Below are 20,707 nucleotides of genomic sequence, written 5' to 3'. Positions count from 1 at the left end.
CGTCACTTCGCTTTGCCAAGCTTTGACCAAGCTTTAGCAACACCGGGATCTCTTTTGGGGGAGTTTTGGATATAAGAATACATAGTAGAAGATAGGAAGTAGATTGAAATAGAAATATTGAACAACGCATATGAAAGGAATAGTAAGTAGAAAAGGTAGAAGAAGCAGAAGGAAAAGTGATGGGCTGATTGAAGTACCCCAGGTGGTTCGGTGTGTCTTCTGCGTCATCAAAGCACCGCGCACGTCCACCTGGGCGTATTTATCGTTTCCGTGCTTCTTCCCCTCTCCTCTCCTCTTCCCTCAATTCCTTTAATTCCTTCAATTGCTGCTGTTTATTTGCTTTTTGAGCTTTTCTCTTTTGCATTTCGCAATTATGGTCCATCTCGCTAAAGTTAAGAAGGACAATGAGGTCCCACCCTCTACTCATGACATTGTCTCCGTTGCTCCTCCGGACATAGATGATTTCGAAACCAATGTCTACGGCAGTCACTTTGCCGCTGATCATATGCCTCTGCATGAAATGCCAGAGCGAGAGATGCCTCGCCAGATTGCAGCTCGTATGATCAAGGATGAGCTGAGTCTGGACGGTAATCCCAAGCTCAACCTCGCTAGTTTCGTCACCACCTACATGGAAGACGAGATCGAACAGATAATGACCGAATCTTTCAGCAAGAACTTCATTGATTACGAGGAATATCCCCACTCCGCCGAGATCCAGAACCGATGCGTGAATATGATTGCTAGACTCTTTCATATTCCCACTGATGCCTCCGGTGAGAATGCCATGGGTACTTCAACCATTGGGTCTTCCGAGGCTATTATGCTGGGAAAACTGGCTATGAAGAAGCGATGGCAGAACAAGCGCAAGGCTGAGGGCAAGGACTACTCGCGTCCCAACATCATCATGAACAGTGCTGTCCAGGTCTGCTGGGAAAAGGCTGCTCGTTACTTCGAGATCGAGGAGAAGTACGTCTACTGCACCGACACTCGCTTCGTGATCGACCCTAAACAGGCAGTCGATTTGGTGGACGAGAACACAATCGGTATCTGCGCTATCTTGGGTACCACCTACACCGGCGAATACGAGGATATCAAGGCGATCAACGATCTACTAGTGGAGCGTAATATCGACTGCCCAATCCACGTTGATGCAGCTAGTGGTGGCTTTGTCGCTCCATTCATCCAGCCTGATCTTAAGTGGGACTTCCGCCTGGAAAAGGTGGTTTCCATCAACGTCTCTGGTCACAAGTATGGTCTGGTCTATCCCGGTGTCGGATGGGTCATCTGGCGCTCTCCGGAGTATCTACCCCAGGAATTGGTGTTCAACATCAACTATCTAGGAGCTGACCAGGCCAGCTTTACTTTGAACTTCTCCAAGGGCGCTTCTCATGTTATTGGGCAGTACTACCAGCTGATCCGCCTGGGCAAACACGGTTACCGCGCAATTATGTCCAACATTACTCGCATAAGCGACTACATGTCTTCAGAGTTTGAAAAGATGGGCATGGTCATATTGAGCCAGACACAGGGTCGGGGCCTGCCACTGGTGGCCTGGCGCCTTCCCACAGACGACAGCCGTATCTACGATGAATTTGCTGTGGCCCACCAGCTACGCGAGCGGGGCTGGATTGTACCTGCGTACACTATGGCGCCCAACAGCGAGAAGCTGCAGATGATGCGCATTGTCATCCGCGAAGATTTCAGCATGCACAGATGCGATAGCTTGCTCCAGGACTTCAAACTTGCTATCGAGTCTTTGGATGCTATGGACAAATCCATGCTTGACAAGTACAAGACGTAAGTTTCTTCTGTCATAGATGTTTCTATTTCCATACTGACATCTCCACAGGCATATGAAAAACCACCGCAACCACCCTCGGCACCAGTCGCGTGTTCACGCTCATTACATGGGCGAGAAACACTCGTTGCAAGGACAGACTGGCAAGACACATGGAGTTTGTTAGTTTCGTACGTTGTTCAACACCCTATTGCTCATATTCAGAATATGCTGTGCAAAGGGAGGGTCGGATGGAGTATCTAGGTATTTTCGAGGATGAATTATATCAGTGTCGCACGCAGACTTGGAGCCCTGGAGAGTATCTCGTGTTCCTATGACAGGATCCAACTCATTTGATCGATACCCAGTAGCATATGGACCATGGAAATGAAATGAGTAAATCAATAAACCTGGCAAACTAACAGTCAGAGCCAACCAGCTTTGTCTATTGAACCCATTATCGATTATGATGTCATGTATACGAAGACTTACCTAGGTATATAAGAGTAGTCAAACACCCCTCTAAAGTTGCAGTGCTTTCTTTCCTACAATTTATCTCCTCACATGATCATTTACCATGGAGCGTATTTCAATTGACCTGAGGGGGAATAAGCCCCCAACCCGAGACCTTCCACCGTCGACTTCTACCCCGGCTCACCTTCCACCAGCCAAGGCGATGAAACTTCATCCATCCAAATCAGGCGATGAGAACGCAGCCGTATTCTTTGTTGGGACGGCCACAACAATTATGTCTGTGCAGATCTAGGAATTTTATGAGCGTGTACTAAACGAAGCAGAGAATGGGCTGGAATACGGATTATGACGGATGTGAGCTCTTGATGGGCAGCCTAATTCTCACAGACTGACTGTGATAGCCCAACTTCCTCCACGCAGGCGACCATGTCCACCTCGGGCCAGGAGTGTCAAGTAAGCGGCTCACTGACCCAGCTATCGACCTGCACGACCTCCCTCAGATTGATCTTGTCCTTCTCTCCCACTATCACGAGTATGTCCCGGAGCCTAGAGGTATTGAGCAGCTCATTGATATTGCCAGGGACCATTTTGATAAAAAGGTTGAGGCTTCATTGAGGCGCGATCTACCCATTATCACTACACCACATGCGGCGCAGCATCTCACTTCCCAGAAAAAGGACCCGTTTACATCTGTGTCCGCGCTCGATCCATTTGAGCAGATCGAGGTGAATATCGAAGGCACAGAAGAGCCAGAACAGCCCCGACTGCGTGTGACGGGGATGCCGGGGAAACATGTGCCTCCTAATACAGTGGTGGAGAAGCTCAACGAGCTAGCCAGTGCGGTGAGTTTTTTTTTTTTTCCTTTTTTTTTTTTTTTTTCTCTGAATGTTCCTAGTTAGTCGGATCTCAATCTAACGAACCAACAGGTCCCGCCAACCAACGGCTGGATGCTCGAGCTAGGCCATGGCAGACCCAATACTGCAGACTTCTCCTGCGGTTATCGCATCTACATCTCGGGGGACACGCTACTAGTAGACGAGCTGCAGGAAATTCCAAGGCGATACGCAGGCCAACGGATCGACCTGATGCTCGCCCATCTCGGCGGCACAACCATTCCTTCTCCATTAGTAGGAAGACTAATGGAACCGCTAGCGTTGATGGTCACCATGGATGCGGAGCAGGGTCTGAAATTGATCCAGCTGATTCGACCAGACGTTACAATTCCGATCCATTACGATGACTACGACGTGTTTGCAAGTCCGCTAGAAGATTTCAAGCGTATGGTCGAGGCGGCGGGGTTATTGGACAAGGTTGTATTTTTGGATCGGAAGGAGCAGTATCGCTTTCGAGTTATGAAGTAAAAGAGCCTAATGGTAAGATATCGATTTTTGTCTACTCCGTACGCGTGTCTGCCTGAGCTCAGCCCCGGACGCGTTGGTCCGAGGCTCAGAGGAAGGAAGGGCTTTCTCACATATTTCGACTTCATACCATTCTTGGTGTGGGGAATGGTACTTCATCTGAAAAATTACAATTTGCTTCGCCTGAAGAGCGGGTCCTTAATTTCTTTTTTAAAGTCTCAGAGAATTTGGGGGCGGTTTATAACCGAAGTGTGGTATGTATGTACGGAGTAGTAGATGACGAGGCTCGTATATGGCTCGTGTTCGGTTCAGTGTCCCTCCATATCGTCTAAAGTATTCCACTTTAGATGGCCTATATGAAATTGTAACGCTGTTCTTTTAAATGCTTACTTTTCTTTGAGGTCTGTTGATATAGCTATACATAGCCGTCCCAGGTGTAGCTAAGACTGATATAGAGTAGAGAGGATATCTACGTACACTTGTCACATGTAATTGACACGAGCCTCCATGGACTAATTGTATTAGTTACTATACCATTAATTTATCCATCATATCAGTTACAGCATTCAAATACTATACGTAGGTGACTATACATGTGCTGCAAAGTCCAACGCCGTCCATTGTTTACCCTATATATAGAACAAGCTCTCCAATCACGGCCCGTCGACCCCAGGTCCACCAAATCAGCCTCTGCCCCTCTCTCTCCCTCTCCCCTTTTCTTTTCTCATCAGAAGCAGTGATGCGCAACCTCTTTAAAAGCAGGTCGCCTTCGAATCGGACAAGTCATCATTCTATGCGCAGCGACGAACAGTTGGCCCGCCCCGCGTTTGCTCCACCGGACCCCAACATAGCCGCCGACTCAGACCGGCGCCTTTCACAATTCGAGTACTCTGTTGGTTCTGTACAAAATCAGCCTCAGACTTTAAATAGGTCACAGAGTCAGCGTCATAAACCTTTGCGTGACCGACCGACCGTCAACATTGTGACCCCTGACGACTCGCATCGCAAAAAGGGCCGTATCGAGCGCAGCGCCTCTGTGAAGGGCAAAACAATCTCGCTTCCCATCTCACAACCTACCTCACCCGGGACTTTGCATCCAGAGACGCTGGACGAGTCTGACGAGTTTCACCCACATCGGCATTCCTACGCGGAGAACCCGTCACCGTTAACCACACCATCTCTTGCCCACCAACAGCAATACCAGGCTCAACGAGGTCCCCGACCTTCCCATCCAGCTCACGCCCAAGACAACTCCGGGTGGTCACAGCAACGTTTGCAGCCGCTTTATACCAAATTGCAGCGGTCCACCACCGACTCAACCCTGCTTGAACAGTACGTCCGCCCGTCGCCCACCGATATCGCCCCCGAATCACCGCGATACGCGTCGGAACATCTTCATCGGGGACAAGCTTTCCCCCCTCCTCAGGATCCGGTATTGAATACCCGGCCCCCATCCCAGCAGACTCACGAGCCGCTTTCCCCGTTACAGTCCATTTATCCTGACGCCATGCAGTCTTCCGCGCAGGAATCCCAGAACCAGAGTCAGTTCCATCAGTTGGACAGACAAAGATCCACAGGTTCTCCGCAGCAGAACCGCAGTCGGCAGGGTAGTGTGTCAAACAACATGCCTGATCCCGGACGAAGCACACCCACCAATACACACCGCCGCGAGGATTCCGGGGAAGTGGACGTGCGGGCATTGATCCAGAAGCATGATGAACTCCGTAAGCATCTTGATTCCGGTTTTGCTTTTCAGTAAACTAACGATGAGCAGAGGCCAAGTATTCCAAGGTGAAACGATACTACTTTGAAAAGGATGCGCAGGTTCAGCATCTCCAGAACACGGTAGCGCACCAACGGATGGCGGTGTCGCGTACCGTACTTGACGATAATGAATATACCAGCCGATTCCAGCGACTTGACGGAGCGATTAAAGACCTAGCATTCTCAGTGCGCAAAGATTGGCGCAGTATTCCATCCTGGCTGAATGGAATGGTCACCGATGATGCGTTATCGGTCGGCACGAAAGAAATGACCGCGGTCGGACGTGCTGTAATCAGCCGATGGCTAGTAGAAGAAGTATTCCAGCGTTATTTCCATCCATCTTTGGAGCCAGCATTCAGCGTGCAGTTGAAGAATATCGAAATGAACCTGCGACGGCAGCGACCATCATCCGACGAAGACCGCGAGAATGCCTCTGCGAGACTCTCCTATTGGCGCCGCACGACCTTCGACGGACTGAGTGATTCCTTAGCCGGACCCGAAGCCCAAAAACATCGCGTTGAGCTAGTCGAGCACTTAATCGTGGAACTCGCTGCCTTTATGGGATCCCAGCTGCACGAAACCGCGCTGCCAGGGCTAGAGGCAAGCGTGCGCATGATCATTGAGAACTCAATTAACATCACCGAGAAAATCCCCCTCGAAGCCCGCGATGTCTGCGTCGATTATTTCCCACCAGGAATCTCCCTGGCCGAGCAATACATGAAGGTGGAAGGTCAACTACCCGCACTGAGCCACCCGCCCCCACCACCCTCAGACCAAGAGCAACTCGAGGAGCCTGCCACGATAGAGGGGGATGCCTCATCTGGCTCAACCGCCGGAGTGATAGAGAACGCCTCACCGGCACAGCAAAAGCCCACGAAGAAGTCCATTTTTGGCGCGTTGATAAGCCGCAAGCATGCCTCTGGCGAGACCAGTCGTCCGGCGCCGGCGCCTGGACCAGCTGAAGACAAGAGTGAGCCTACGGATGTAGCTCCGAGCAACCCGCGTATCCGGTTCGCTGCGTTCCTGGCCGTCGAAGTGCGCGGCAAAGGTCCTGCAACGGTGCTGATCAAGTCGCCCGTGTGGCTAGTGGAATAAACGGTGCTAGATGGGTGCAGCTGGATTACATTCGGGACCACTTGAAATGGCCCTTGACCTAAATGGTGGAGGGTGTACATAGAGAACAGGGCTGTCACATGCTGGCATGGCGACGAAGATCATGACTTGTTAATATCCGTTGATATCCCGTGGCGTTCAGTCGTTCAGCGGTGGCAGTTTGCAGTTGAGGTTGGGGTCGAGTCTTATTATTTTTCCTTTGCCTTGACGACTAGAATCTGGGATTCTGCTATGATTGTGCTCTTCGAGTAGAAAGTTTTGGAATTCCATGTTTCTTAGCGGCATTCTTCGTAGCTCATCCACGAACTCATATTCATTCCATTACTTTCAGTGAATACCCCAACACATCAATACCTTGAATCAATACCATATACCCTACTCAGTAAATCCGGATCCCTACAAAGGCGGCGGCGCCAGATCCAACCCCTCAACCTGAAATTTAAATGTATCGCTCCGCGAATAACTCCCGGCAACATCGAGATCAAGCCGTCCACGCTCACAATCATCCAGATCTATGCACGCGATAGCCAACCCATCACCCGCCGCGACGGTAGGACTAGACTCAGTAGCCGACATGCCAAGTGCGGAATCCGTCACCGCAGCATCGCTACTATCGGGCACGTCATCCGTACAGACTTCCCAGAGCGGACCAGCAAGAACCTCTCCAAGGGGCGAAACAATACAACTTCCACCACGACAGACATAATCCCGTACCGAGCTCGAAGGGGCCAGGGAATCCTTATTATTCGGCGCGGGGGGATCCTCAGCCTGGTCCTGACCCTGACTCTGGCCCTGGACCTCACTGTGAGTTTGCGGCCAGACAATCTCATGCGGACCCTCAGTAGTGATGGAGAGTTTCCTAGCAGGATCCTGCGATTTACCCGCGGTAATATCTTGGTTTTGATTTCGATCCTGGCTTTGACCTGTATTCTCACCGGTAATCCACTCCGGTAGCTCGGAGCCGCGCACGCACTGGTTCGCTGAGAGCACAAAGCAGCGGCCTTCTATGCCGACGGTGCGCATGAGCGGGAGCCAGGTACTACGAGCATCGGCTGTGGGAGCGAGATAGATATTGACGTTCTGGGAGTACAGACTCTGACGTAGGAGGGGCATGTAGTTCTCCCAGCAGATTGCTGAGGCTATGGTTAGTGGGATACCGTTTAGGGTTGTTGTAACAGCGCGGAGGGTCGAGGGAGACCCCTGAGCCCAGATCATGCGTTCAGCGCCCGTCTATGAAGATCAGTATAGGATCGATAATAAAACGGGGGATGGAGAGAGAGCGAAATCCATACCGGCATAACCTTCCTCCTCTTCCCCAACACACCTCTAGCAGGATCAACATAAACAACAGCACAGTACAAACTACCACCGGCTCTTTCCACCAAGCCCGTAACGATAAAAACCCCAGTCTCCCTCGCGACACGCTCAAGAAATTCCCTCGTCCCGTCTCCCCGGAACCTCTTCCCCTCCGCAATCTCCAGCCTGCGACCAATCCAGTCATCACCGGCCCCAGCGGGCGTATCCCCTAGATCAACAGATGCCTTGAAGTACGCGAGGAATTGATCCCGACCGTGCGGGTGTCGACTTCCCACCGCAGAACCGAAGGAACATGTCCGCGGGTATCCGCCTAGATAGGCTTCCGGGAAGAGGAGGAGGTGAACACCGCGGCGGGCGGCGAGGGCAGTTGTTCGTTCAAGGGCGCGGAGGGTTTCGGTTAGGGAATCGTGTGTGCGGGATTGGGCGACTGCTACTGTAAGAGAGGGCATTTTGGGATTGATATGTTTCAGAGTTACTATTGGGAAGTTGAGCAGAGAGGCGAATTGGGTTGAATTGAACAATGACGAAATGGGGTTTGAGGGGAAACCCTGGATGCTCGGAACGCTTGGCTGTGGGGTAGCCGACTTTATATTGAAAAAAGATAGGAATATACCTTCTTGTAAGAGTTATTGTAAGAGTTATAATATCAAGTTCGCTATCTAAATCACACACTACGTCCGATTCTTTGCTTTCTTTGCCATGGAAATAGCCCTCGTGAGCTCCGAATCAACCAATTCCAACAACCCTCGAGCAGATAATGACTGTTTCAACTGTTCAGGTGGAGTTCCCTCCAAAGACATGCTCGCTGTCCCTCTAATGCATTGAGAGGAAATGGCAATAGCATGATGCAGGGGGCCCCTTCAGCAACGGCCTTTGGCTGCAACAGCTTGTATCGCCACCGTCGTAAGGGCATTACAAAATGCGTTCATTCCAGTCACAGTATCGAAATAACTGTCCGAAACGTGAAAGACCTTTCCAACTAGATTAAAAATCTATGAAGCCAATTCCATTGCCTCTGTTGCCTTGCTAGAAGGTTCAGCGATGGGAGTTGCTGATTCGTGGATCTCTGTTCCTATAGTTGGCATTGCGCGGATAATCTGGGTATTTTCATTTCCGGACGTCTGATGATCTCCAAGAAGACGGCTGATTTCAGTGCTCGGGGTTTGCGCAAGGATGCTGATAATGATCTTGTGTTTTAGAGCTTCTCTCATTTCGACAGCCCCCAGGATTCGCTGGATCTGATCGACAGGGAAGGCGAATAGGATAGCGTCTGCATTTGCCGTTGCTTTGATATTTCACGCGAAACAATCTTCACTGGGACCAGGCTGTCGCGAAACTGGTTTTGGAGGCGTGTTGCTGATTCTTTGCGGTTGAGAGCAACGGTAATTTCGGAGATTGGACTTCCGGTTTGAGGAATAGATGGTAGTAGAGCTCTCAGTAGTGCAGAACCGATGTGGCCTGGACATCTAGTTAGGTAACTGTTTGGAATTGATAGTAAAAGCGAGAGGAAGTCATATATTCTATTCTGTCTTACCACAGCCGAGAAATGCCAAACGGACAGGCTTTTGGGCAAGTGCTATTACGGAAACAAGACAATCTTCTGCTACTGTCTGGAATATAAGGATTGAAAATAATAGGCTTTAGGCTCGCGAGGGTGGCCTATTTCATTGCCTTCATGCCTCGGGAGGGGGATCCAATATTGATAGCAGTTGCTTGTGGTAAGAATATTTGCCTGTGTAAGTTGTGGATGGTCATTCTTTGAGGTTATGAACGGCATACTTATTAATGTTCGTCTACCTACATGTATGTAGATACTTTTCTAGGAATAAAATGTGACTGTCAATAGACAGTCTCTAAAAGTCCGCCTTCTTCAGGGCACACGAGCGATACTGTGGGCTCGAATCTACTATAGGGTAGGAAAGTCAACCTTATATGCCTCTGGCCATTGATGAAATATGGCTACCTTGAATGTCTCCAGCGATTCACTTGCTGCAGGAATGATGTCTTTTCACCAGGCTGCCTGACGATCAATACAAGGAGCATAGAATCTTTAACAACCCTGCCTGGAAACGAACGCTACAGGGAGCTACATCCGGTGCCCTCAATATACAGTGGTCTGTCTTGTGCCGTTTTGAAGGAATGATTTTGGGATGTCTCGACAAGCAAGCGCATCCGAATTCCAGGCCATTGGCGAGAAGGGTCTAATCAATCATGAAGTTCCAGGATTGTTCAGGACTATCATACTAGAAGAAACGGCTTCAGGCAAATGTGGAACAACAGTACAACATCCCAGTTGACAATCTGATTGCTATTGTATCTACTTCTCATAAATCCAAAAACCAGCAATGTACAGGGTAAGACACCCAACCCGGGGGACCAAAAGCACAACTATATACAAAATAATCCATGCAGCCACAACCGTCCCGCATGAAAAGATGCAAATTGGGGAAAATGAGTCCCGGGTATAGCGCGCGCCTTACTATGTGACAAACGTAAAGAAATCCAAAAGACAAACATCACCAAAAAAAAAGGAATGAAACCCGAAATAAGCGTATTCCGGAAATGCCGCAAAAAGGCAACAGGAATGATGATGCTGAAATGCGACAGGAAAAAGCAAGAGAAAGAGAAAGAGAAAAAGAAAATGCAACCGGTACAATATTTTCAACAGATATCCGAGCCAATAGCATATTCACGAAAACCTGAGGTGATTTATACAGACATCCCATGGGCAGCAGCAGCCTGCTGGAGCACACGGGGCCAGCGTGAGATGAGTTCAACATCGTCAAGGGCACCCTTGCCCTGGTTGCGCACGTACTGGGTGCTGGGGTCGATACGTGGCTCGTAGTCCCAGACGGTCTGGGTACCCTGGGTCAAAGCGGAGTACACCAGGCGGCGGCGGCGCTGGGAGCTCAGAACATCCTGGTGGATCTTCTCCAAATCCCAGCGGGCGTGGGTCTCCTCGAGGAAGAATGCCAGTATCTTAGCTGGTTCGGTGGTGTTGGGCACTGCAAGAGGGACCTTGGCAGGGCTCGGGGTGCGAGGGGGAGTGTTAGAAGGGAAGGGGTAGTCCGCGATGTTGGCACGTTGAGGGATTGGCGATGCGTGCGGGGTCTCATCGGGAGTTGGCAGGTTGATTGATGAAGCCAAGTTGGTGGGCTTCGCTACGGCTGCGCGGGTGGAACTCGATGGGATAGGCAGGCCAGCTGCGAGGTTGGTCCTCTCTTCTGGGTCATTGACGAGGTCGTATAGCATAGGAGGGTCGATCGTCGAGTAGATGAACTTCCAGCGGCCGCGACGGATCATCATGAGAGGAGCCTGGGTGCCCTCTCCCATGTACTCGCCGTAGACAGTATCGGTGCGGAGACCTTCGCCGCCGGTCAAGTACGGCACGAGGGAAACACCATCAAGGGGAAGCTCGGAAATGAGTTTCGCGCCTGCCAATTCGGCGAATGTAGGGAGGAGGTCCATAGTGGAGACGTTTTCAGACACGCGTTTCGGGGCGAAATGCTTAGGCGCGTGCACAAGGAAAGGAACACGAGCCGAGTTCTCGAACCAGGTCATCTTGTACCACAGGCCGCGCTCGCCGAGCATATCACCGTGATCACCGGTGAAAACAATGATAGTGTCGTCGGCCATGCCGGTGTTTTCAAGAACACGCAGCAGCTTGCCGACGTTGGTATCGACGTAGGTGCAGGCGGCATAGTACGCACGACGAGCGGCACGGATGCGCTCGTCAGGCATCTCCTTATTGAACAGGTCAATACACTTCAGCACGCGCTGCGAGTGCGCATCCTGCTGGTCGTGGGGGATAGCCCCGTTCTTAGGCAGCGGGATCTCGACGTCGTTGTACAGGTCCCAGAACTCCTTAGTCATGGCATAAGGGTCATGCGGGTGGGTCATGGAGACCGTCAAGCAGAAAGGCTGCTCGTTGCGCTGCCGAACATGGTCGTACAGGTATTGGGTTGACTTGTAGATCACCTCTTCGTCAAAATCCAATTGATTGGTGCGTACGACGGGGCCTGCCTCCATCACGGAAGACATGTTGTGATACCAGTCGGCACGGATGTCCTACATTCCAGTTAGTATAGTATCACAAACGGTTGTTCTTAGAATTGACATACAGGTTCGTCCCAATTGACAGACCAGCCGTAGTCACCAGGGTAAATATCACTTGTCAGACGTTGCTCATAGCCATGAAGCTGGTCCGGGCCACAGAAGTGCATCTTTCCGGCCAAGGCTGTGTGGTATCCCTCCCGCCGCAAATAGTGGGCATATGTGGGGGTGTCAGCGGGCAGGTCCGCCGCGTTATCATAGGCTCCAATTTTGGAGGGCAGTTGGCCACTGACCATAACGAAGCGTGAGGGAGCACACAGTGGTGAGTTGCAGTAAGCTGAGTCGAAGACCACGCCTCCTTCGGCGAGACGGTCTAGATTAGGGGTCTTAATTGGGGAGTTCTTGTCGTGCAAGGACAACAAGGGCGCAGCCATTTGGTCTGCCATGATGTAAAGGATATTGGGCTTCTTGGTGGCCATGATGAATACTTGGTTTAATGGACGGCCAATGTAGATAGGAAGTTAGAACTAAAAAAAAGAGACTAAATTATGAAGAAGAAAGAAAGAAAGAAAAGAAGAAAGAGAGGGAGAGCGGGTGATATATGAAGTTGAGGGAGAATGTGGGGAACAAAAGGAGAAAGTAAAAAAAAAGGAGGAAAAAAAAAAAAAAAAAAAAAAAAAACAAGTATGAAAAAAAAAAGGACAAAAAGGACCCAAAGATGGAAAAAAAGAGGTAATTCCAGAGAATCGGGGGCTAAAAAAGGGAACACATGAAGGCCAAGACGGAAAAGGCTGCGTATTTAATGTAATATTTTGCCGATACACAATGAAGATCATACGTATCTCCTCATTCTCATTTGACCATAAACCCTGTAGAATGCTGTATATTCTGTAGTATCCTAAATCGATTAGTACGAAATAGTTCCCGCCTGCAACGGAGATCAGGGGAAGTGATCCGGTACTGACGTACTCCCCCGCAAGGAAGATGGAATCATTCGAGCCATCGATGGTGTGATTGTTCGGAAGAACCTGTATTGTAATATAATACCGAAGTAGATAATTCCGAGTGCTACTGTGTACCTTTACGAAGTACATAAACTACAATTCTCTCCCGAGGTCCCTAGCTGCAATTGGACATTTCCTTATCTCTCTTGGCAATAATCAGCTTGCGAATGCAAATATCTAGTCACAAGACCGGTGAATTTTATCAATTGTAGGTAATGGGATCCCATCGGGGCAAGTGCCGAGTGAGTCGCCACTTTACAGGCACTATAGGGGTCGCGTGTGGTCCAGGTGTTGCATTTGTCACATTGAGAAAGTCACAATACCACCGTAATACCAACCGTGCATGTAAAACCACCACTAACCTCACCCCCTTAAAACTAATAATTGCGATAAAATGATATCATGCCAATGTCGGGGGATTTAATACAAAGTCTAGCTTCAGTGCAGTTCACACGCGCACTCGACCCCGGAGTGGGTAACGGCATCGAAAGCCCACGTCCATGGCAGCGTTTCCGCTGTGACAGGATCCTGTAAACGCTAACTTGTTTTAGACTAGTGCATCCCAAAGCCGACCACTAGGCAAACCTTGGGCTCCACAAGATCGTGTCATTGTTTTACCAGCCAATCAATCTAGTTCTATTTCTCCTGGGATGACCCAACATGGTTAGAGGCGAGGCTTAGGGGCTGAGGTTCCACTTGCTTATCTCAACAGCCAATCAGACTGCATTATTTGGCACTACCGGGGAGGAAAAAGAGACGACGTGAGAATCCAAGATAGCGACGGAGGAGCCCGCCGGTGGAATGCTTTCTTTTTGGTTCTTTTTTTTTGCCTCTACCATTTCTTCGGTCATTCCTTCTCACTATTCTTGTTAAGAAACAAGGATGAAACAAGGAGAGGGAATCTAATGTATCATAGCTCCACAATGAGCAATCCCCCTTTCCGAGCACGCCATGAGGAGCGGTCTAAGATCATCCCCGGATTTACAATTGGTATATACTTCGGAGGCAAAACGCAGTCACCGCTGTTTCTTAGCATAGGTACTTGCGTTTCTATGCACAGGGATTGCTATATGTCCGACGTGCTCCACATGGCCACGTCTACATCGACGTACAGATTTCCAACTCGACACGGGATGGTTTCACCCGATATAGACTTATGATGTACATAGTCATATCCTCTAGCGTAATTAGGTGTGCATGCTTTGGTTGGCATCTTTTTCCCGAGACATAGAGTAGGTTGCTTTTTCTTTTGAAGATGAGTTTAGTCACGAGGACTATGATGTACGAATCACTCCCTGCTTTGGAAAATTATGTTCCCATGATGAGGGTACAGTGGCTCGACGTACAGAGTCTGCGCTGCTCAAATTTTTACATCGGTTGCGGCCGAGGTGGCAACTGTAGACGGCATACCCAACCAGGATGGTGTGGCTATCCATATGTTTAAAAAGTCTGTCATTACTGATTTCCACCCTTGAATGAAGCTTCTTTTTGACTGCAGTCTTCATGTCGGCGATGCCAGATGCCCGTTGCCTGAGAGATCTAGCTGAGGCCAGACCACGTGTGGGGCCTATAAAGTCCCAGTTTGTTCATGGACAGAATTGGCAGTTGCGTTCTCCTGCTTCTACTCCCCTTAATTACCCGAGAATATATAATGCGAAAAAGACGTACCACATTTGTTTACCTACAGCTTCATGTGATCTCCCCGATGTAGGGTCCTTGTATTCGTGGCAGCCTGAAGAAAAGATGTGCCCTGCAGCATATGGAGCGCTAGGGATGCCCGGTCAGCCATATTTGATCGATTAGTGAGAGATATCTAAAAGTGAAACAAATGCCAACGTAAACTTATATACAAAGGTGGGGCATCTGATAAAAATTGGAAAAGAGGAAAGGCAATGGCCACTTACATGTCCCTTGCCCGCCGGCTTTCCTAGGATACGTTGGCTTTACAATGGACGTTGATGCTATATAGGTGGAACTTTGCCCTTTGATTTTACTGAAATGGCAATACATTAGAGCTGATTAGTACTAAAACGTGGGCGTGTATTTGTGATGGAAGCTCGGTTGCCTTGGGCCGACGTATACAGAATATAGAAGTCTGGCGTGAGATGAAAGGCTCCCCCACAGCGGCAGATGAAGATACTGGTTTACTGGGCACAGACAAGAAACAAGGAAAATCTGTGGCTTGTGTTCAACATAGACGTGGGAATCAAAGGCTCAAAAATTCGGACGGGCAGAAAATGCAGAAAATAGAACACTATACGCCGTGGTGGTAGAAGACTTCACCTATGCTTATCGCAGATCGGGTCATGAAAAGGTAGATGTTGAGGAGATAACGAGTCTCTGGATTGAAGAAGTCAAAGAAAAGAATGGTGTAGTTGTGTCAACAATTAATCAACCTTGATGGCACTGTGTAATTCTCAAGATTAGCGCGTTGCCTACCAAATTGAATGGTGCGGTCTTACCTATAAACTCGGCGGACGAAGGCATAAGCGGCCAAGAAACCAACGGTTCCGGTTAAGAGGCCATACACGGCGCAAGCGAGGAAGCTGTAGCTGAAGAATAGCAAGCTTGACACGAACCCGGAGATGTGGAGCTTGAACAGGTAATACCAGATGCAGTAGGCAAAGATCCAAAAAGCGCTGCTGCCGCCGGTGAGGAAGCTCTGCCACCACCAATGATAATTCTAAGGGAGTCAGTATGGCGATTCATAGTTGAAACTGAGGGCAATCTTACCTCAGAGCAAAGCTGACTGTATGTTGCGATTACGGTCACCTCAACGACGGTGATAATCAGCACAGTCGAGACAACACTCAGGAAGCCGAAGACATAGTAATAGCCAGACTTGTCTTGCCACAGGTTCTTGAAAAGGAATAACAGCTCGATAAAGAGAACCGCAAATGGAATGACGCCAGTTACCACAGGCCCGAGAGGGCTGCGGAGATACCAGGGCTGGGGTGGAACTTGGCGGGCAATCGCATTCGTCTTCAGAGGGTGCTCCCATGGTGTCGCACGCACATAGCCGACCCAGCTGCCAATGTACACCAGCGGAACTTGGATGAGGAGCCAGAGTGCAAGAAGGCCGATCAGAGTGCTGAAGGGAATTGCCGTACTAGACGCTTGGGCCCAGACAAACAAGTTCAGAATCAACACGAGGCAGAATGCCAGGCCAGGGAAGAGCAAAGCGGTCTAGAATGATGGATTAGCATAGCACATGAATAATTGGAGCAGGATACGCACAATTAGCGTGTTCTTGCGCCAAGCAGTTCCGCCAAAGGTCTGGTAAAGTCTTCCTGAAAAATAACCGGAGAAAAGGCCGGCGAAGACGAACAGCCCCATGCCGACACTAACAAAGCCACCACGGAAGCTTGGGTTCAAGACTCCCAGGCAGCTGAGCAAGAGCAAGCCTGAAGCCATGAATAACAACTGCATTCCCGACCCAACCAAGGGGGCAAGAAGACCACTATAAGCGGGGACACGGAACACATCCCCATGGAGAAGCTTCCAACCACTTGTATCTTCGAGAGCCTCATCGTCCGATGAATAGTCCGCATCGCGCTCCACGTCCGCGCTATCGTCCAGAAGCCCCTCGCCCTTCTTCTCGCCGGACTTGCGATTCCGGCGTCGAGATTGGCCCTTCATCTTCCGGTCGTCCATAGCACCATCGCCGCGACCCTTAAGGTCGCCTTGCACTGTGCGGCTCCAGATGACGAACACGGTTACTCCCAGCACGGTGCAAATTGTCAACGAGTTGATAATCGCCAGCCAGTGCGTTATCGAACTTTCGCCTTGGTTGGTAAAGTATAAATCCCAGCGGTTGGCCCATTCAACGTTAGGTTCCTCCCGGAAGTAGACAGAGTAGGTGTAAGGGACCTTCAGTGTGGCTCCGTCGTCATCGTCATCATCATCTGGGATATATGACAGTCCGGAGTATTTTTCTTGCATTCGCGAAAGGTTGGGCGCGATATACAACCCCAGTCCTTCGTTGTTATTATGGACAGCCTTGGGGCATCCATTTTCCTGGCGGTCCTCGGCGGTAATACTTTTTGGGTACACCTCAAAACCTACGACCACCTTCCCTCCTTCCGGTACGCTCCGCCAGCGGATGACGATCGTGAAGTGGTTGTTGATGAAGTACCGATGCTGTCCGGTGATTGGAGAGATATCTCGATAGCCAAGCTTGAATCCAGAAGCGTAATACTTGCGGCTGCGATCCACTGTTACAAAGCTCGTGGCTCCTGGCAGGTTATCGGCAATCCATTCAATCACGTATCCCTCCTTGACGAGTTGACGAGCCCATTTCACATCTGACCGACTAACCTCACGGGTGCAGAGCGACTGGCACTCAACATCCTTCCCCATCGTAACTTCGAAGTCGGAGGTCATGATTCGGTCGCCACGCAGTACCTCGCCAATATTGAGCGAGATACTTTGGCCAGATCCAAACGGTGAGCCGCCATGCTTTTTGCCGCTCGGTGGGCAGACGAAAGGCAGGTCGAAATACGCATACTGCAGTTGGGTGTGATCGGAGAAGATTTTGTTTACCAGAAGAGGGATCGGATCACCGTCATTATATCGGGTAACCGAGTATCCTAGCGGGAGGGAAAGTGGTAAGCATCACATGTTTAGTCCAACCAAAATACACATTCGTACTTACCAGGGATGTAGAATGCGCCAGCACAGGACACGAGCAGCAGCAGCCACAGTGCCCACTGGCGAGAACAGAACTGAGCGAAGGCCATGTTCAACAGATGTAAAGGGATCTCCTTTGTCCTCGACCCAGAGTGAACGGGTAGCTATCGCCCCAGCATGTACACAAAGTATGGAGGGTTGTACGTCGGTGGGTTACGGTGTGTCGATCCGCAAAGGTTGATTGAGCAGAGTGAGCCAAGAATGACTACCGTTGTCGGCAGTATCTCGTTCAGGCGGTTCTTTGTCGAGAGGATCGATGGACAGTTCGACGGTGGACTTGATGTCGGATGCGCTTGTTGGATGATAGATTGCGAAGGATCACCAGATTGCTTCAGCTCGCCAGGAACCTGCCGCAGAACAGGTAAGTAACGAATGAAACTGGCACTTAATGCCACAGTGATATAAGTGTGTCGAGAAAGGAGTTTGAGCAACTGTGAGCTTGTAACAGTGAGCTTCGCGCTGTCCCTGGCCTCCAGCGTGGCCCCGGATTACCTAATCAGAATGCCACGCGCAGAACAGCCCTGGAGGGGACCAGATCGATAGATGGACAAAAGGCACTAAAAAAAGGATGGTCAGATTCGTATATATCCTAACCGATGCTTGTAGATCTTGTAAGACACTTGTCTCCTCAACTACTCAAGGGGCAGGTACAAGAATTGGAACAATCCTAGTAGATTCACTGTGCGATATATAACTATATAGCATCATACCCTAATACCCTACTAACCAAGTACACGGCTTTGGCAAGGATGAACTTGGCAACTTCATCGATTGCCCGGCCTTTTAGACCTTATACCCCCACATGACAGAATCATTGCCTTTCCTTTCTTGATTAGAAGTCATACATACTACCTAGGAAATGACCTAACTCCTCCCTTGGTCAACGTTGCTCTTGGTGGCTCTGGCAGGAGGATCCATCTGTCGTAGATATAAAAACTTCTTCGAACTAGTTTCGACGAACTCTTCTCTAGATCTTGCAGTGCGACAGCAAATTTCTAGCTATACAATGACCAAACATGCTATTCCCCGGGAAAACAGCCTTGGAAGTATGTACGCGATCCTCCAGAGACAAAGGCATCTCGATGCTACTGTGTACATATTTTATTCAAGATGTAACGTCTGTGTTCCTTTTCCCTGGTTTGGTATAACACCAACTCTGTGCTATGCGGCTGAGGCTGGATTCAAGTTTTATAAAGATTGGCGCGCGATCTCAAGCATGAAAGAAACATCAATTAGAAATCATCCGATGCTATTATGAGCTCTGGAGTGATGAGATATCCGGAAAACTAGCTAAGGATCACACTGGAGATGAGCATGCTAAAAGGGGAATGAAAAGTCATAAGTACCGAGGGAGCCTTTCATCACCTCGCAAAATCAATAGAAGTTGAATACATGAGAAAAGTAATCGCAAGGCTGTGCTGGAAAGAAAATGAAAAACAGCCCAGAGGTTATCATGGGTGGCTGAGGAGGTATTCCACCGCTCCCTGAACACTGCCGCCTGCGCGACGCAGGGCTTCAATGTTCCGCTCGAACTCAAAGAATCCCATATCGTTCAACTGCCGCAACTGATCGGCGTACCTATCCTCCGGGGGACGGGTGTCTGTAGGCTGTGGGGCGCCGAAGCCACCTCCGAAACCACCAAGACCACCTCCCCCAAGTAGAGCGGCTAGAGGGTTTGCACCAGCGGCTCCACCTTCTGCGCCCTGTCCACCCATTCCCTGCATCATCTGTGAAAGTAGCGCCGGATCACGTAGGAACGGATTCTGCTGAGGATTGAAAGGGTTCATACCTCCCTGGCCGGCTTGCCCAGCGTTGCCGAACATGGCCGGGTTTAGGAGAGATGCGAAGGGGTTCTGAGCAGCTTGAGGGGTCTGACCCTCGGCAGATGTTGATCGGTCCGTAGAGTCTGCACCTGCTGCACCGCCGGGCTGAGTGGCGCCCGGAGTGGCAGAAGGTTGGGCCGGAGCTCCGAACGGGTTAGCTCCGAATAGGGCACCGAAAGGGTTTGTGTTTCCAAGTGGATTTTGCTGCCCGAATGGATTTGTTTGCGCGTTCTGTTGCTCGGAACCTGGGGTCGTGTTCGTCACCCCCGGGGCAGGGAATGCATTATCGCCGCCACCAGGTCCGCCACCCATTCCCATAGCCCGTTGCATCTGCATCATCTGTCGAATCGAGCTCGGATCGGTCAACATGCGGCGGAACTCTGGGCTTTCCATCATCTGCCGGACTCCGGGTCCCATGTCGCGGAGCATGGGGTTCTGCTGGATCATCATGTCGATCATAGCGGGGTTCTGCAAGGCTTCGTTGATGCTCGATTGGAATTGAGGATTTTCGAGCATGTTGAGCATTGATTCGGTATCTGGCGGAGGACCCATCTAAGTGGACAAAGAATGTTAGCTATCTGTTGGAGGCATTATGAAACTACTTCCATCCCCCATAATAGGTCACTTACCCCACCATCAGGGCCGAAAAGACCCGCACCAGGAAGCTGGGCGAATCCGGCATATCGTGCACCGGTCAAGCCAGCAAGAGGGTTGTTGCCAGTACCGGCCGCAAGATTGGTTGGGACACCAGCTGCAGCCGGGCTTGGGGTTGCTCCAGCTCCCGCAGCGGCTGAGCTGGGCTGAGCAGCTGTGTTCTGGCGCTGCTGGTTGCTTGCAGCACTCTTTACGAGATGAATAGTGTGGCCATCCTTAATCTTGTAGGCCTCCAGTGTCTCTGTATCCTTCAGAACTCTACCCGAGTAGATCAATCGCTGACGTTCTGCGGGGGTATCGGCATATTCGGGGCTTGAGAGCTTTTGCTTGAGATCTGACACCAGAGTGGTGAGGGGAAGGGTCAGGGTATATTTGGCATCTGTGGATGACTTGACAGTGAAGGTAATGGGCGCCTGCTCCGTGGTGGCCGTTTCGTCGGCCATGGCTAACGGATGTATGATGATTGCAGAGGAAGTGGGGTGATGATTGGGAGGTAGACCAATGATGAAGGGTAAATCCCTGAGACTATTAACGGGCGGATCAAACGTCTGATCAAGCGAACTGCTGTGATATGGATGAAAACTGCGAAAGTGAGATGAAATGAGATAGAGGGGAGTCAGTGAAGCCGTTATGCGGAGGCGATCTGCCTTGCATCAATCAGCGCGGCGTGGAAGGCGGTCG

At 50.2% G+C, this 20,707-nt stretch overlaps 10 protein-coding genes across 10 annotated transcripts; 4 read left to right on the top strand and 6 right to left on the bottom strand.

Annotated features, from left to right (window-relative positions):
- Nucleotides 1-373: 373 nt before the first annotated feature.
- On the top strand, nt 374-1,964 carry N7489_011891 (glutamate decarboxylase; the record flags this gene model as incomplete). The annotated part of the gene is made up of 2 exons (XM_056717640.1): nt 374-1,797; nt 1,850-1,964. 2 exons carry the CDS (start codon nt 374-376, stop codon nt 1,962-1,964), a joined length of 1,539 nt encoding a protein of 512 aa, XP_056565262.1.
- A 632-nt stretch (nt 1,965-2,596) lies between these two features.
- N7489_011890 (MBL fold metallo-hydrolase) lies at nt 2,597-3,612 on the top strand (the record flags this gene model as incomplete). Its single annotated transcript, XM_056717639.1, has 3 exons — nt 2,597-2,605; nt 2,653-3,093; nt 3,178-3,612. 3 exons carry the CDS (start codon nt 2,597-2,599, stop codon nt 3,610-3,612), a joined length of 885 nt encoding a protein of 294 aa, XP_056565261.1.
- A 736-nt stretch (nt 3,613-4,348) lies between these two features.
- Nucleotides 4,349-6,468, top strand: N7489_011889 (uncharacterized protein; the record flags this gene model as incomplete). The annotated part of the gene is made up of 2 exons (XM_056717638.1): nt 4,349-5,333; nt 5,384-6,468. 2 exons carry the CDS (start codon nt 4,349-4,351, stop codon nt 6,466-6,468), a joined length of 2,070 nt encoding a protein of 689 aa, XP_056565260.1.
- Nucleotides 6,469-6,882: 414 nt separating this feature from the next.
- Nucleotides 6,883-8,252, bottom strand: N7489_011888 (nitrilase; the record flags this gene model as incomplete). The annotated part of the gene is made up of 2 exons (XM_056717637.1): nt 6,883-7,716; nt 7,779-8,252. 2 exons carry the CDS (start codon nt 8,250-8,252, stop codon nt 6,883-6,885), a joined length of 1,308 nt encoding a protein of 435 aa, XP_056565259.1.
- A 222-nt stretch (nt 8,253-8,474) lies between these two features.
- Nucleotides 8,475-8,716, bottom strand: N7489_011887 (uncharacterized protein; the record flags this gene model as incomplete). Its single annotated transcript, XM_056717636.1, has 2 exons — nt 8,475-8,548; nt 8,575-8,716. 2 exons carry the CDS (start codon nt 8,714-8,716, stop codon nt 8,475-8,477), a joined length of 216 nt encoding a protein of 71 aa, XP_056565258.1.
- Nucleotides 8,717-8,795: 79 nt separating this feature from the next.
- Nucleotides 8,796-9,014, bottom strand: N7489_011886 (uncharacterized protein; the record flags this gene model as incomplete). The annotated part of the gene is made up of 1 exon (XM_056717635.1): nt 8,796-9,014. The coding sequence occupies one exon, from the start codon at nt 9,012-9,014 to the stop codon at nt 8,796-8,798; it is 219 nt and encodes a 72-aa protein (XP_056565257.1).
- A 1,498-nt stretch (nt 9,015-10,512) lies between these two features.
- On the bottom strand, nt 10,513-12,335 carry N7489_011885 (putative choline sulfatase; the record flags this gene model as incomplete). The annotated part of the gene is made up of 2 exons (XM_056717634.1): nt 10,513-11,871; nt 11,925-12,335. 2 exons carry the CDS (start codon nt 12,333-12,335, stop codon nt 10,513-10,515), a joined length of 1,770 nt encoding a protein of 589 aa, XP_056565256.1.
- Nucleotides 12,336-15,247: 2,912 nt separating this feature from the next.
- On the bottom strand, nt 15,248-17,599 carry N7489_011884 (transmembrane 9 family protein; the record flags this gene model as incomplete). The annotated part of the gene is made up of 5 exons (XM_056717633.1): nt 15,248-15,266; nt 15,323-15,543; nt 15,594-16,046; nt 16,098-17,449; nt 17,515-17,599. The coding sequence occupies 5 exons, from the start codon at nt 17,597-17,599 to the stop codon at nt 15,248-15,250; spliced, it is 2,130 nt and encodes a 709-aa protein (XP_056565255.1).
- A 67-nt stretch (nt 17,600-17,666) lies between these two features.
- N7489_011883 (uncharacterized protein) lies at nt 17,667-18,092 on the top strand (the record flags this gene model as incomplete). The annotated part of the gene is made up of 2 exons (XM_056717632.1): nt 17,667-17,910; nt 17,998-18,092. 2 exons carry the CDS (start codon nt 17,667-17,669, stop codon nt 18,090-18,092), a joined length of 339 nt encoding a protein of 112 aa, XP_056565254.1.
- Nucleotides 18,093-19,000: 908 nt separating this feature from the next.
- N7489_011882 (ubiquitin domain-containing protein DSK2) lies at nt 19,001-20,469 on the bottom strand (the record flags this gene model as incomplete). Its single annotated transcript, XM_056717631.1, has 2 exons — nt 19,001-19,924; nt 20,002-20,469. 2 exons carry the CDS (start codon nt 20,467-20,469, stop codon nt 19,001-19,003), a joined length of 1,392 nt encoding a protein of 463 aa, XP_056565253.1.
- Nucleotides 20,470-20,707: the final 238 nt, after the last annotated feature.

This window comes from Penicillium chrysogenum (genome assembly GCF_028827035.1).
Source record: "Penicillium chrysogenum strain IBT 35668 chromosome Unknown utg000005l_segment0_segment0, whole genome shotgun sequence".
Taxonomy (NCBI): domain Eukaryota; kingdom Fungi; phylum Ascomycota; class Eurotiomycetes; order Eurotiales; family Aspergillaceae; genus Penicillium; species Penicillium chrysogenum.
The sequence above is the reverse complement of the archived record's forward strand: the minus strand, read 5'-3'. Positions and strand labels throughout refer to the sequence as shown.